Source organism: Rutilus rutilus, assembly GCF_951802725.1.
Source record: "Rutilus rutilus genome assembly, chromosome: 12".
NCBI lineage: Eukaryota > Metazoa > Chordata > Actinopteri > Cypriniformes > Leuciscidae > Rutilus > Rutilus rutilus.
In genome coordinates this window covers 16,212,188-16,229,324 of record NC_140217.1, presented here as the reverse complement: position 1 = coordinate 16,229,324, position 17,137 = coordinate 16,212,188, and the positions used below count along the sequence as shown (strand labels likewise).

Sequence of the window (17,137 nt, the reverse complement as noted above, 5' to 3'; positions counted from 1 at the left end):
CTTGTTCAATTTAATAAAATTAGGCCTATATATAGCCTATATATCTACTATTAATAAATGAGCAAAACTTGGCCACAAAATGTTTAATATTCAAGTAGGCTATTTTAATGATCACAATTAAAGTTTTAATTTTATTAAAACGCGTGCACTGATTTTTATTTATAAAATAGTGTTTTCTGTCAGTGTCTGTGCATGGCAAAAATGAAGTTGACGATCGCCATATTCGTAGTAAATGCGCCTATAGAGAGAAATGCACATAATGGATTACATAAGAGAGTAGCCTATTTCTTTTTGTTTTGAATTATTTCGTTTAAAGACATTTCAAGCTTTGTGTATTTGAGGATGAGATGCGCTCCAGTTAACGTACAATGCAAGTGACCGCTCGGGCGCCTCAATGATTAAATTTGTCTATTTTGCATCTTATTCAATCCAGCCCATACAGAAATGCAATATATTCACATATATGTGAAACACTGTTAAATATATTGAAATATATTTTGAAAATATATTTTCAGCATGCATACAAATTCAAGCATAACAGTTGATCTACATGTTGCATGTATAAATATGTGTACATATATGTGACAATATATTTCATGCCTCATGTATTTTCATATGACATGAGGCATGAAATATATTGTGAATATGAATAGTGTCACATTGTCACAGATGGTGTTGGGTTTTGTTTCAGGTCATTGTCATGTTTCATTTTCTTGTCATGTGCTTCCCTGGTTTGTCATGTCTTGTGAACCTGCCATGTACTCCCGTGTTCATGTGTCTTGTTCTCATTGGTTCATTGTTTTGTTCACAGGTGTCCCTTGTCTTGTCATTAGCCTTGTGTATATTTAAGCCCTCATGTTTGCCTTGTCACTTGTCATGTTTGCCTTGTACTACTGTTGGTGAGGTTATGGCCTTTGTTTTTAGTTTATTAATTAAACTGCACTTGAGTTCTTCTGCAACTGCCTCCAGTGATCCTTAAACACATACTGTATGTATATTTTTAATCAAGCGAGTTACTTTTTTGCTAATCATCTTTTTGTTCCTACACCATTTACCAATTATGCATTATATTAAGCTATATTATATTATATATTATATTGAAGACATTCAAACATGGGAATATATTGTGATATTTATTGTCAATATATATGCTTTTCTCATTCTATTTACAGTGAACACTTGAGATGCATTACAATTCACTCAATCCACTAAATATCACAATCAAGTTTCAGAAAAAACATTTTATCTGATATTCTGATTTTATTTACTGCATCAGTACTGGCCTAATGACCTTATAAGCAGATCGGGTATTGACCCCCTGTATCTATAAGTAAAAGCTTATGTCACAGAGTATAACAAGTCCTCCATGTGGTAATCTCAATCTTAAAAAAAACATTCTTATTTCAGTGATAATATTTACATTTGATCAAAAATGAAAAGACAATGTTATAAAACTGTTAATAGTTATGTTGTATCTTCCTATAAACGTCTTTCAATCCAGTATTTCTTTCTTTCTTTCTGCAGCAGCACTGCACTTCCTTTTGATGTTGGTCTATTATGTAGTCAGCTCATAGTGATTAAGAAACTTAAAAATGTAGTCCACTCTCAGTCCTGGTAGACACACAAATAAACTCTTCTGTTTGATCTTACTGGCAGGAATGGCTGTTAGATGGCCAGTAGTTTTATCAACAGCAACAAAATGGCATGGGTTGCTTAAGGATGAGAAAAAATTATGCTTTTGCTTCTGAAAATAGTGACCAATGGCATAGCACATGCCTCCGGTCCCCAAATCTGCAAAGATAAACCTTCTCACCAAGAAGGCACAATCATCATAATCATCATCATCATCATCATCTTTAAGGAAGACAATGTGAGAGTTTCTCTTCGTCTCCCTGGCATAACTCTCTGCATGTATTATTTGACCATCAACTACTACTCTGTCATAGTAGTTGACAATGTCTTTCTTTAAAGAGTGCACAAGACTGTGAAGTGCCAGATAGTCGTCATGTTCTAGCAATTTTCTTTGTGGTCTGCCAAGTGCAGTGACTCCTTCAAACTGTTCTACCATTTGAACTGTCTTCTTAGATGTAGTTAACATCTCGAATGTGTTTTTGACCTCAATAGGAGCATAACTCATCAAAGATTTGCCATAGACTGGAAGTGCCTTCTCTAACAAAAAGGTTTTGGAAATCTGTAAAGCTACACCCTGTGTGCTCTTTACCATCTCAAGCAATTCTCTGTTGTAGCTTTCAAAAACAAAAGCAGAGTGAGTCCTGAGTGGCCTCCAGTCTTTAACACTTTGGGCCAAATGCAGACACAGATGAATGTTGAATGTCATATTACAAACACCATAAAGTCCTTCTGCTTCCTGCACAAATGCATTAAGCAATTTGTCAGCCTCGGTGATCTCTTCTGAAGTGATAGATTCTAAGAGGAGCAAACCAACACCCTTCATAAGTTTTGCCCAGTGGACAAGGAACCTTTCAGGGAGTGTGCCCTTTAACACAGGTACACTGTAGAAGAACAACCACATGTACCACTCATGTGCTTTCCAAAAATGCCTTTCAGTCACAGATCGAGGGATTCTAGAAACACCACAGGGTGGTTGAATGCTGCAAAGTCTATCATCCACTTCTGAGACAGACCTTCCAACATACCATGGCTGTCCACTGTTCTCACTGCAGAACCACAGGTTAGCGTAGGCCCTGGCAACACCAAGAAGAACACAATGCATGTAGTCTGGAACACAGCCATGTATGATGTTAAAGCCTGGCAACAGTGAGAGTACTGAGGGCCCTTTAACACCTGTAATGGCAATTTTGAGAAGTTAATATCAAACAGCATCAGAGGTGTAAGAAACATTCAAGAGACAAAACTGTAATAAAGAGAAAAGGTTTATTTCAATGAGGATTCTTTTCACAAAAGCCGCAGCCACCCAGCTTTGAAATAGAATACCTAAAAGACATAATAAAACATACAGATCTTATACAGTTTCTTGGCAAAAACTCCTCCTTCCAGCTTTCTTGTAAATTTCCAGAAAGATACCCCCTATCTCCTGCTGGTTCGGACTGGTTTCTACCCCCCCTGGCACAGGTCACACTGTTCTTTGTCCCTGAGACACCCAAAGGCCTTCATCTACGACCTAAATTGCCTCTCGCTTCCCTGTCCCTCATCAGCTGCTAGAAAACCTCACAGAAACATATGATTAAACAGTTTGGAAACGAATGATTATAAGAAACGCTGAATTTTCCAAAACAATTCCTCCTCTTTATCATTCTCTGATAAACGTATTAAAGGAAAATTTACCCTTGTCTTCTAATTTCTTGATCAAACATCATTACATCATTACATTTCAAGAACAGAATTGATTCAAGTCTTTACATCACAGTTATACTCTTCATGTCTGACTTTTATATACCTGATCATTTTACTTGAACCTTCATTAAAATTTAGAATGAAAAAGCTTAGGCTGTTTTTGTCGGGATAGGCCCCCCCATGTTATAGCAAGCAAGTAAAGATTTATTCTGAAACCGGGCTAGATGAATAAGCACTGTTATTGCATCCCCGACACTTATAGATCGGACCCTCAGTCACCTCAGTATAAACAAGAAATAGTATAGATCACATTAGTATGGAAAAAACATATCAATTCATAAAAAAAGATGCAAAGAAATAGTATACATAAAAATCCCTCAGCTCAAACCCTTCCACTCGTACGTCACCTCGTAATCACCCGGTCTGATTTTGTGCAGGAACGTCTCTGCTACTTTGCCCCTGGTATTTCTTTCACCTGCACAGAACTGTTAGATCACAAACACGACATCTCTTTGCAGTAATTCAACATTTCATTCTCACACACATCTGTTGATGGAAGCCTCCTTCTTTCCCCCGTTATACCCATGAATGGTGGTCTACCAAAGAGGATTTCAAATGGGCTCAAATTTGTTTTGACTCTCTTTTTCATTCTCATGTACATTAACACAATGGGGAGTGCGTTCACCCACGAGAGTCCTGTTTCTTCACAGCATTTTGCCAATTTGTTCTTTACCGTCTGGTTTTCACGCTCAACAGCGCCCCCGCTGGCAGCGTGATAGGCACAATGTGTTCCATCGTGACCACATATCCACAACTACCAAACAATATTTCTGTTTTCCACACGGGGTTAGTTCAATGAAATCAATTATTAAATATTCAAATGGCCCCTCTGGGGCTGGCTGACTTGCCAGTGGTGTTTTAATGCCCCGTGCAATGTTATATGCGGTGCAAATCACACATCTTTTGCAAAAATTCTCAGCATATATTGTGAAACCTTTGGTAAACCACAATTCTCTCATTTGCATAATCATCCCCTCTTTTAATGCATGGTCCCACCCATGCATTAATTTAGCCTAATGTAAGAAAAAATGGCTGGGCAGACATGGCTTCCCATCAACAGATCTCCATACACCATCAACAAGGCTGCAGCCTGCCGTCTTCCATTTGTTTTTCTCAGCTCCTGTGGAAAAAGACTGCATGGTCTGTAAACAAGGAGAAATGTCATTGTTAAGGTTATTGTCAAGTTGTACGCAAGTGGCGCCAATGGTATCAGCTCCAGACTGGTTTGTTGCCACTGCCTTCGCAGCCATATCAGCTCTGGCGTTGCCTGTTGATACGAAACTTTTATCATTAGTATGCGCTGCGCATTTACAAATTGCAATCTTGTCTGGCAGCATAATGGCCTCCAAAAGGTCAGATACTAACGTAGCGTTCATTATTGGTCGTCCGTCTGACTTAAAAATTTTCCTGTGCTTCCACAGAGCACCAAAGTCATGCGTGACCCCAAAAGCATAACGCGAGTCTGTGTAAATCGTTACACACTTATCAGTCATCAGTTTACATGCTTCAGTCAAAGCGACTAATTCAGCTGTCTGTGCAGAGTAATGACATGGTAATTTGCCAGATCTTACAGTTTCAAATTCAGTCGTCACCGCATAACCTACGTTATTCTGTCCTGTTTGTGGATTCTTCGACGCAGATCCATCCACAAAAAGGACATTGTCACAATTATCAAGCGGAACGTCCAACAAATCTGGACGCGGTGTGCACACCTTTTAACAGTGACATTTCGCATGTCAAACAAAATTTTATGATACCTCAATCGAGCTGTAGACAAATGTGACGTTCTCTGCTCCTGCAAAATCAAAGACACCAAATGTGAGACCCCTAAAGTCAGATCAGCATAGCCTACAAACTCTCTTGAGGCCATTGAGGGCCAGTTCAGCTACCACCACCGCCCGGAGACAGTGTGGCAATCCCGCTGCCACGGGGTCGAGTTTTGTTGAAAATAGGCTACGTGTCTCATCGGTCACCATGCGTCTACAGGAGAACAGAAGTCATAAGGTCATGCTTTTCATCAACCATCTAAACAATGGATGGTCTACAACCAGAAGGCCTAACAATCGAGATATCTCATTGTGCTTTCATGTTATCAAATGCTGTCTCAGCTTCACTTGTCCAAACAAGTCTGTCACATGACTTCAACCCTTTCCCTGTTGTCAGGGCTCGTAAAGGCTGTTCTAAAATGGCATAATTGGGAATGAATGTACGACAGTAAGCACACATCCCCAAAAATGACAGCAACTGTTTTTTGTTACAGGCTTTGGGGCTTCTTTTATGCCCTGCACCCTTTTCTGTGACAGTGCTTTGCTGTTTGGTTTGATAACATGCCCCAGGAATGTCACTTCCTGTTTCACAAACTGCAGCTTTGAAAGGCTGACCTGGTGCCCCTCCCTTTCAAGATGCTTCAGGAGAGTCACAGTGTCAGCCCTGCAAATAGACTCACCTTCTGAACAGATCAAAAGGTCATCAACATAAGAAAGGAGTACGGTTAATTTCGGTTCTAACTTGTGAACCATCACAAGGCCTAATTACACCCTCTTTCAATAGAGCGTCAAACACTGGTTTTATGCCCTCTATTGCTTCACGTTTCAGGGGATACTGTGCCTTACATGGTCTGAAATCAGATTTTGGTGTGATTACAACTGGCTCACAACCTTTTATCAGCCCCACATCATATTTGTTTTTTGCCCACAAGTTTGGTGATATCTGTGCCAAAGAAATATCAATTTCTGAGGCAGAAATATCCCCCTCTCCCTGTCCTGTCACATTTTTCCCAATAGCAGTCACATTTTGATTTAAATGCCCCCATACTCTGACTCTCTGCTGTGTGTGTGTCAACTCTCACCCAGTCTGTGGCCGATAGACACTCTTTCACAAAAAGGCCCACATCTCTCCACTGCTGGCTTATGGCCTTGGAGACAGATAAGTGGCAGACGGTGTTCTCTGACATAAGATAACAAGCTTTCTGACTTTCTGTCAACACTGCAGACACACACTTTCTGTCCAGAAAATCTGGTCAAACTTCACACTTTCATTCTTCACAGAATTAAACCACATCTTTTCAAAGTCTGAATCTCGTTCTGTTACGACATGTGATGTACAATGCATTTTGTCATTTGTCATAAACTCTGTATTGACTGGGTCTGTATGATCTTTTGCCAATTTCAAAATCTTTTCTGCCCAATCAACATCTGTTACCTGCCAGACACAAGCCCACTTCGGCTCAAATTTAGAACAAGTAATTTGTGGTGCCTCCTCAATGCTAATTCCATAAGAATCAGCACAGAGGGACAAATTTAATTTACACTTTCCCGTAGAAAACATGGTAAATCACATGGTCGTAACGTGGACAGGCTTATACCAGAATCGACCAAAAATTCAATAATTACCCCTTTGACTAATAACGGGTAAATTGGCATTTCAGGAAACCCTGTACTTTTGTACAATCTCATACGCTCATCATTCACAACACTGCTCAAAGTATCAGTCATTGCTTTGCTCAAAGTTTCATCAGACACACAAAAAGATTTGCAAGCAGTTTTTTCATTGCAGGTAGCAGAAAGAAAATCAGTGTATGTGTTTGTGTGTGCGTCGTGTGTGTGTGTGTTAGTAAAAATATTTTCACTTCCCTTTGCTGCAGCTTGAGAATGGCTTCCCAGAACCGGACTCTTTCCGTACCGCTCTCCAGCCCACTCGGTTCAATCCGACTTCATGGTGGGACACGCGCTGCTCCAGTGTCCGTCCTTCTTGCACACTCTACATTTTGTACAGTCTCAGAGCGAGTGGGCATTTGTGGCACAAACATAACAGCTCCATTTTCCTCCAGCAGCTCTTCTCTGTCCTCTTCGGTTAGCAGGGTTTGAACAGGAAGATGCAGGTTTGTTGGGTTGTTTAGGTTGTCGTTGTTGCATAACCACCATTGTGAGGGGTTTTTTCTTCTCCTTTCTGTCCTCTTCAGCGTGAGTAGCGTGCCGCAGCGTTGCACTCAAACGCCCGTGTAACTGTGCATGAAACTGCGCTGTTAGTCTGTGTGCCACTCGCTCTGCGGCCTCTGCCCCCTCTCGCGCTGCTCTTGCATCTGTCTCTGCCTGCGCTGCTCTTTGGGCTGCCTCTGCCAGTTCAATTTGTGCTCGTGCTTCTGCAAGTCGTGCTTCTTGGGCGGTTCTCGGGGTCGGTGGAAAGCGGTCCAGATCGAGGTCCAGCCTGAGGGCCGGTATCTCTGCTACTGGGTAGTGAGCTGTATTGTAGGCAGGCGGCGGAGCCGTTGCCACCTCAGTCACATGTGGAAAAGCACATACATTCGGTTCATTAGTAGCATTCTGTTCCAGTGGAACTGTTTTTACACACACAACATTCTCAACATTACATGCCAATTCTTTTTGTATTTGCTCTCGTTCTCGCCTGTCAGCCTCTTCTACCCAACACATTATAGTCGGTTCACAGTTCTTACACACATGTTTGACACACACACAGCAGCTACTCTGTTTTCTCTCGTTCTTTTCTACTGACTCTTTTACTACATTTAGTCTTATTTTACTCAAGGTCCCCGCTTCGGGAAAATCGTGATATTTGATCAGTTTCTGTATGTCAACCATACATTTACCACCATAATTATTTCTCATTTGACAGAAAATTGGTGTATAAAAATGATCTAATTTACTGTTAGATGACCCCATTTTTGGCTGAATTTCCCTTCTGGATTTCACTTTCGACACGTGTCTTACAGTATCTGTCAAACGTCTTCAACAGACCCGATCTTATTTCACCCAAAATCGGTCGGGTTTCAGCAAATATGCTGTGCTCTTGTAATTATGTTTTACTCAAAATCTTCTATTCACCTAATCAATCCGGCGTGGCTCTTCCGTCCACCTTTGCAAGATTTCTTCGGGTCACAGAGACTTCAAGCAAAACCAATTAATCAGCACCTGTGATTATCTGAATCACCAGTGGTACCCCTGTCCACTAACGAGCTAAGTGTGGCAGAAACCGGTCTGAATCTGTCAGATCAATTTCTCCCTCAAAAATTGTGATTATCTGAATCACCTCTCGCCCGTACCCAAAGCAAATTCAGCCAACATGGTTCACGTTCACACACAATTATCAAATCACACTTAACATCAATAAAACAATTCTGCCGTTTCTTACCCAGAGATGCTTTCTCTTTTCTGTAATTGCCGCGGATTCTTTCTGATCCTGGTGGGAGTTCCTCCCCTGGTCCTGAACGCCGGAATTGGCTCTCTCCCTTAACCTGTTGAGTCACTATCTCAAACAGTCGGGGTATGAGACGGCTGCCTAATGCCGCCGGGTTTGCAGTTCCGTCCAAATCCGTTCTTCAGGACCAGGAGAAGAAGATCCGCACAGGACCCCACGTCTGACACCAAGTTGTAATGGCAATTTTGAGAAGTTAATATCAAACAGCATCAGAGGTGTAAGAAACATTCAAGAGACAAAACTGTAATAAAGAGAAAAGGTTTATTTCAATGAGGATTCTTTTCACAAAAGCCGCAGCCACCCAGCTTTGAAATAGAATACCTAAAAGACATAATAAAACATACAGATCTTATACAGTTTCTTGGCAAAAACTCCTCCTTCCAGCTTTCTTGTAAATTTCCAGAAAGATACCCCCTATCTCCTGCTGGTTCGGACTGGTTTCTACCCCCCCTGGCACAGGTCACACTGTTCTTTGTCCCTGAGACACCCAAAGGCCTTCATCTACGACCTAAATTGCCTCTCGCTTCCCTGTCCCTCATCAGCTGCTAGAAAACCTCACAGAAACATTTGATTAAACAGTTTGGAAACGAATGATTATAAGAAACGCTGAATTTTCCAAAACACACCCATTACAGGTGTGCACTTCTCCAGTGCTCTTTCAGCAAAATTGATGGTTTGAGTGTGACTTCTTAAATCACACTTTGTTTCGAAAGGGTAAACCCTTGTATGGCCTTGTCCTTTTTCTACCATGACTCCTTTCTGTACACAAAATGAACATCCAAATTCCTCATTGAACTGTTTGAAATTTTGTACAAGTGGCCTGGCAACAGAATCACTGACTAATACCAAAGGAAGAACTTTAGTTGTGTATGTCACATGTCCAACTGACCATTTGAAGCCAGCCTGTTCCAAGTGAACACATTCTTTCACAAAAGGTTCAAGAAATCTGTTCATGTTTGATGAACACATCAAAAGTGTGTTTCCCTCTTTCATGTGTTTGTTCAAGTCGCATGTCTCCCCACAACTGTTACATTTAGCTAATTTCTCATCAGACTGCATAATAGCAGAGCACTGTTTACAAACTGGATGCAACTGAAAATGGTTTCTGACTTTACCAAAAGTTTTGTAGAAACAGTACTTTGATGTGGACACAACATGTTTTTCACTAACTGCATTGATTACCTTAAGCATGTCCTCAATGACTGCATCAGTTAGATTATGTTTTAACTTTAATGCCAACATTAATAGTTCATGCTGCTTTCTCCTTTGGTCACCATCATCTGGACCGTTATGTTGTAGACCAGTACATGTGGTCTGATCTACCACTCCTTGTTCAGCAGGATTCACCATCCTCAGTTTGTTGTCCTCCTCCATTTGTTCCCTGACTGACCCTTCTTCTGCAATGGAAATGGATTCATCTTCATAGTCCTGTTAGAGATGAACAAAACATTACCATTATATATGGTCATAATTAAAAAGAAAACAGTTGAAAGACTGAAACGGTTCTTTGATGTTTTGTTTGGTGAGCAAGATTGTTCTTGTTTAATGTTGTGACGAAATGTCCCCACAATGATAGTAATACCAGAAATATTTGATCTTGTGGAGACATTTTTGGTCTTATAAATATGTTATGTCTATGGAAAGCCCCATATAAAAGACAGAAACCCACTTTGTGTGCACATGTGTGTGTCACAGCGTATGTGTGTGTGACACATGTTAATGTGAAAATGCAGCATAAGTGTACTCCCTCTAACCTGGTAAACATTGAGACCTCTACAGTCCGAACTGGAGGATTCTTGATGCGTAAATGATGTTACCTCCAAATCTGCAGAGAGCCACCTGCTTTGCACCGTGGGTTTGCTGGTTAACCCCTTCTCAGTGTCTCCTATGGAGGCAATGTCACAGGTCGGGGTGGAGCGCCAGCGGGCCGCCCACCCCTTCGCTTGCGTGCCGCCCCTGAGGAGCTGACCGTGGACACGAAGGGAAAGGCGGACACAGAATTCAAAATAAATATACTCTTTATTAAATAATAAAAGCAATTTTAAAACGTCTCTTCAGCATTCTCTTCTTTTGGGGAGCAGGTTCCTCACTGGACTCAGACAGAGAGTGGAGGACACATACATCTCACAGCACTAGCAGGTTCTTCTCACAGCACCAGCAGGTTCCCCACTGGACCCGGAGAGTGGAGGAAACGTATAACTCACAGCATTAACAGGCTCTTCACTAGCATTAGCAGGCCCTTCCAGAACAGGCTCTTCCAGCACTAGCAGGCTCTTCACTAGCCTCAGGCAGAGAGCGGAGGACACGTGTAACTCACAGCATTAGCAGGCTCTTCCTTAGCCTCGGGCAGAGAAAGGAATGAACATAATTCACAGCTTCCGCGTTCTCTTCTTCAGCGAGCTCTTCGCGTATCTCAGCACCTTCAGACAGAGAGAGGAATGAACATAATTCACAGCGTCCGCGTTCTCTTCTTCAGCGAGCTCTTCGCGTATCTCAGCACCTTCAGACAGAGAGAGGAATGAACATAATTCACAGCTTCCGCGTTCTCCTCTTCAGCGAGCTCTTCGCGTATCTCAACACCTTCAGCCAGAGAGAGGAATGAACATAATTCACAGCTTCACCGTTCTCTTCTTCAGCGTTCTCTTCTTCAACGTTCTCTTCACGTATCTCAGCACCTTCAGACAGAGAGAGGTTAATGGCATTTCACCAATGCAGCAGGTTCAGGCAGAGAAGGGGTTAATGAACAGCTGTGACTGCGAGTGAACAGCAGAAACACAATTCCCACACTTGTATATTCACCACACACTGCAAGGTTTCACTCGTGCTCATTTTCCATAATAAAACTGCAATTCAACAGACTCATGGTGCAACCAAGGCTTACACCCGCAATCCAGCCGAAGTCTTCTCTCTCCGTCTCTCTCTCTCTCTCACTTTCTCTCTCTCCCGCGGCCTCCCGCCGCGGCCGCTCGCGTGCTGCGTGCCTCACCTCTCCTCGTGCCCTCCTCTCCTCCTGCTTCCGCTTCTTTTATCTGCCACTCAGTCCAATCGCCCCTTCAGGATCTTTCCCGCTGCCCAGCTGCCAGCAATCGCGCTCAATCACGCTCGTCAGCTCTCTTCCATTGCTTCTCGCTGCTTCCGTGTTTTCCCGGAACCGGCCTCGTGTTACGCTGGAAGCGCTCCCCGTACACAATTTCCACACATAAGGTTCCGTTTTTAGTCACCCCGTGACATCCTCCCCCACCAATCCGAAGAAAAGAAAAAAAAAAGAAGAAAGAGAAAAAAAAAAAGACAGAGCAAAAACAAAAAAAAAAAAAAGGAAAAAAAAAACTGGTCGCCATACCTTCGGCCCACGGTCGCTCAACTCAGGGCGGCATCCTGCCGACTACGCCACTTATGTCACAGGTCGGGGTGGAGCGCCAGCGGGCCGCCCACCCCTTCGCTTGCGTGCCGCCCCTGAGGAGCTGACCGTGGACACGAAGGGAAAGGCGGACACAGAATTCAAAATAAATATACTCTTTATTAAATAATAAAAGCAATTTTAAAACGTCTTTTCAGCATTCTCTTCTTTTGGGGAGCAGGTTCCTCACTGGACTCAGACAGAGAGTGGAGGACACATACATCTCACAGCACTAGCAGGTTCTTCTCACAGCACCAGCAGGTTCCCCACTGGACCCGGAGAGTGGAGGAAACGTATAACTCACAGCATTAACAGGCTCTTCACTAGCATTAGCAGGCCCTTCCAGAACAGGCTCTTCCAGCACTAGCAGGCTCTTCACTAGCCTCAGGCAGAGAGCGGAGGACACGTGTAACTCACAGCATTAGCAGGCTCTTCCTTAGCCTCGGGCAGAGAAAGGAATGAACGTAATTCACAGCTTCCGCGTTCTCTTCTTCAGCGAGCTCTTCGCGTATCTCAGCACCTTCAGCCAGAGAGAGGAATGAACATAATTCACAGCTTCCGCGTTCTCCTCTTCAGCGAGCTCTTCGCGTATCTCAGCACCTTCAGCCAGAGAGAGGAATGAACATAATTCACAGCTTCCGCGTTCTCCTCTTCAGCGAGCTCTTCGCGTATCTCAGCACCTTCAGACAGAGAGAGGAATGAACATAATTCACAGCTTCCGCGTTCTCTTCTTCAGCGAGCTCTTCGCGTATCTCAGCACCTTCAGACAGAGAGAGGAATGAACATAATTCACAGCTTCCGCGTTCTCTTCTTCAGCGAGCTCTTCGCGCATCTCAACACCTTCAGCCAGAGAGAGGAATGAACATAATTCACAGCTTCACCGTTCTCTTCTTCAACGTTCTCTTCACGTATCTCAGCACCTTCAGACAGAGAGAGGTTAATGGCATTTCACCAATGCAGCAGGTTCAGGCAGAGAAGGGGTTAATGGACAGCTGTGACTGCGAGTGAACAGCAGAAACACAATTCCCACACTTGTATATTCACCACACACTGCAAGGTTTCACTCGTGCTCATTTTCCATAATAAAACTGCAATTCAACAGACTCATGGTGCAACCAAGGCTTACACCCGCAATCCAGCCGAAGTCTTCTCTCTCCGTCTCTCTCTCTCTCACTTTCTCTCTCTCCCGCGGCCTCCCGCCGCGGCCGCGGCCACGGCCGCTCGCGTGCTGCGTGCCTCACCTCTCCTCGTGCCCTCCTCTCCTCCTGCTTCCGCTTCTTTTATCTGCCACTCAGTCCAATCGCCCCTTCAGGATCTTTCCCGCTGCCCAGCTGCCAGCAATCGCGCTCAATCACGCTCGTCAGCTCTCTTCCATTGCTTCTCGCTGCTTCCGTGTTTTCCCGGCACCGGCTTCGTGTTACGCTGGAAGCGCTCCCCGTACACAATTTCCACACATAAGGTTCCGTTTTTAGTCACCCCGTGACAGGCAACATGGTAAAAGCAAAATAACTGATACTTGATAAAGATGATGATGATTTTAGTTGAAATTATCATCCAAAGAAATGTATAGGTTATGTATCACACAAATTATCAGCTGCAATACCATATTATATATCCTTTTACACCATTATCCAAACAAAACTTAATACAAGATTGAAATGTTCATACCTATTGAACCGTTATGTTGTAGACCAGTACATGTGGTCTGATCTACCACTCCTTGTTCAGCAGGATTCACCATCCTCAGTTTGTTGTCCTCCTCCGTTTGTTCCCTGACTGACCCTTCTTCTGCAAGGGAAATTGATTTATCTTCATAGTCCTGTTAGAGATGAACAAAACATTACCATTATATATGGTCATAATTAAAAAGAAAACGGTTGAAAGACTGAAACGGTTCTTTGATGTTTTGTTTGGTGAGCATGATTGTTCTTGTTTAACGTTGTGACGAAATGTCCCCACAATGATAGTAATACCAGAAATATTTGATCTTGTGGAGACATTTTTGGTCTTATAAATATGTTGTTGTTGTTGTTGTTATTTTAATGTCAAAATGCCCACTGTAAAAAAATTACTGTAGAATTTACAGCAACTTACTGGCAATTTTGCCAGTAAGCCTGTAAATTTTACAAGAGTACTGTAAAACATCAACTACAATTTAACAGTAAAAATACAGCACTAACAAATTGCTGTAAAATTTACAGCAACTTACTGGCAATTTTGGTATACTGTAAATATACTGTAATCATAAACTACAATTATACTGTAAAATTATACAGCACACCTGTAAAAGCAGCAAAACAAGAGCAGCTGTGAATTTACAGTTCTTTAATGTAATCTTTACAGTATGTTACATTTATTAATAATGTACTGAATTAAAACCTGAGATAACTCACTTCATTTGAGGAAAATGATTGGTCAATTGCCATTAAATATTTACTAGAAACATCAATTTAACTAAATCCTACTAGTGATCACCATCACACATGAATGAGTTGAAGAACTTAAAATTGTCATCAATGCATCAGCAACTACACAGTCAATGCCTTTAAATAAAGCAACATGCAGCATAACATCAGTGTTTTTCTGCTCATCCTGGACTGAAGCACAGGCTCTACTCTTCAGCACAATGGTGACACACAAAACTCAACAGAAACCCTTTAAATCCCAACAGATCATTAAACACTAACATATCTCCACTATAGCATTATGTGCAAAAACACATAAAATCACACAAAGCAAATCACAGAATTGTACTTTTTTGTTTAGTAAATTTGACAGTGAGATTTTACTGTAAACAACTGACTTAAGCCACAACTTTAGATGAAATCAACTGAAGAGAAAAGAAGACATTCAATCTCTGAAGATCTCAGCAGAGGAGGATTAAACAACTCCACAAACAGCATTACCAGCTTCACTTATTACTAACCAGACTGACTTTATTTCTGTCATAATCAGAAGGTCTTTTTGAGAATTAACAGAGGTTTAGATGTTGATGTTTTTTTTTTATTGTTACCATGATGGTGATCAGTGTTGGCTTTAGTTGGGCTCTTGCCCTTGACATTTGAACATTAGTTTTTCTCTGGCATGCTTTACTTGTGTGTTTATAAGGCACAACAGTTATAGCAAAAAAGCCGAGAGAAAAGTGCTCTAGTGTTAATGGTTCTGTATTGATGATGTCATCAATAGCGCTTACAAGACTGTACCTCAATTTATTCACACTTTAATCTATTCTCAAGCAATCATGTGGGTCATTTCATATGATTGATTATAAAGCATACACATATGATATTCCACGGCATTGTTATAATTTGAACAGTTTAAAAAATATATAATGCATAGAAAGTTTTAAAATGCCATGTTATTTTCTCACACACAGACAACAATCGGCGTATGAATCTCAACAATGGTGACATTCAAATGAAAAGCTTCATGTTGCAATGTATGCTGGGTACCACCATAGTACATAATTCCCAGAATGCATTGCTGCATGCATAAATTATGTAGCTGAATTGTATTATTTTCTTTATTTTTACCATGTGCTTTTATTTTTGTTGTTGGTTTTGATGTGACTTTTTAGTAGCTTGATTTGTGATGTTCAGAGTTTATCTGTTAATCAGAATATTTTGTTTGTCACCATTGTTGAGGTTCATGCTGATTCTTGATATATGTGTGTGTTCCTGTAAATTGAGAAGTTTTGTGATTCGTAAATATGTAAAACACAAATTATCTGATCTCATGACATCATGTTGTAGTATCATACTATTACAACCAATTTTTCATAATTAGAGAATAAACTCTGGTCAACATCAGCATATCATCCACTAGACATTGATACCCCATCATCGATACACAACCATCAACCCCACAGTATATTTTTCCTTGGCTTTTATTGCCATAACAAATTTGTTTTATGAAGACATGGTCATAGCAGCTAAAGAAAAACGAATGTTTAAAGAAAAAAAGAGTCAAGAACCCAACTAAAGAAAGCACTAATCACGATCATGGTAACTTCAAATGAAATATTGTCAATACATCATCAACATCTAAACCTCAGTTATTTCTCATTAAGTCTGATTATGATTATTACTCTTCAGGTGACTTCATCTAAAGTTGTGGCTTAAGTCAGTTGTTTACAGTAAAATCTCAGTCAAATTTACTAAACAAAAAGTAAAATTCTGTGATTTGCTTTGTGTGATTTTATGTGTTTTTGCACATAATGCTATAGTGGAGATATGTTAGTGTTTAATGATCTGTTGGGATTTAAAGGGTTTCTGTTGAGTTTTGTGTGTCACCATTGTGCTGAAGAGTAGAGCCTGTGCTTCAGTCCAGGATGAGCAGAAAAACACTGATGTTATTGTCACAGGTCGGGATGGGCCAAGCCGGACTGCGCCCACCCCTGAACCAGGACCACCCTGAGGAGCGTGTCAGAGACGAGACGGAGACAGAATTTAAAAGAATAACAGTTCTTTTTATTAAAGTTAAAAGTAATTTGAATAACCTAAACTAAATCTTCCTTTCTTCCCAGGAATCGAGGCAATGCAGTAGTCTCCGGGGCCCACTCCCCCGCCGGTGCAAGGTTCACAGGGACCTACGACGAACAGGTGAATTTCCACAGGTGAGTAGACGGTCGGGGCCTTTCCTCTTCCCACGCCGATGTAGGGTTCACAATGGTATGCGATGGACAGGTGAGTTTCCACAAGTGAGTAGATGGTCAGGGCTCTTCCTCTTCTCACACCGGTGCAAGGTTCGCAGTGGCCTGTGAGGGACAGGTGAGTTTCCACGGGTGAGTATGCGGTCGGGGCTGTTCCTCTTCCCACACTGATGCAGGGTTCACAGGGATGGTCAGGGCTCTGGAGCTGCAGCAGACTCGAAGTCCACAGGCTAAGCGGGCCTTCTTCTGAACAGGCAGTATCGACACTGGGAGCAGAGGATACAGGTTTCACGTGTGTTACCGGGAGATGAACACTTTACCTCAGACAGGTGGACTATAAGGCTGCAGCAGACTCGAAGCCAACAGGCGGAGCAAAGCTTCTTCTAAGACAGACAGAGTCAATACTTCAAGCAGAGGATGCAGTCCTCACATGTAATACAGAGGGATGAACACTTCGCGCCAGACAGGTGGGCTATTGGGCTACAGCAGACTCAAAGTCG

At 42.0% G+C, this 17,137-nt stretch overlaps 1 protein-coding gene across 1 annotated transcript; it reads right to left on the bottom strand.

Annotated features, from left to right (window-relative positions):
* Positions 1 to 1,444: 1,444 nt before the first annotated feature.
* LOC311300527 (uncharacterized protein) lies at positions 1,445 to 3,801 on the bottom strand. Its single transcript, XM_084424844.1, has 2 exons — positions 3,723 to 3,801; positions 1,445 to 2,805 (listed from the first exon to the last, which is right to left on the bottom strand). The coding sequence occupies exon 2, from the start codon at positions 2,732 to 2,734 to the stop codon at positions 1,556 to 1,558; it is 1,179 nt and encodes a 392-aa protein (XP_084280970.1). The 5' UTR covers positions 2,735 to 2,805; positions 3,723 to 3,801; the 3' UTR covers positions 1,445 to 1,555.
* Between the last annotated feature and the right edge of the window lie 13,336 nt (positions 3,802 to 17,137).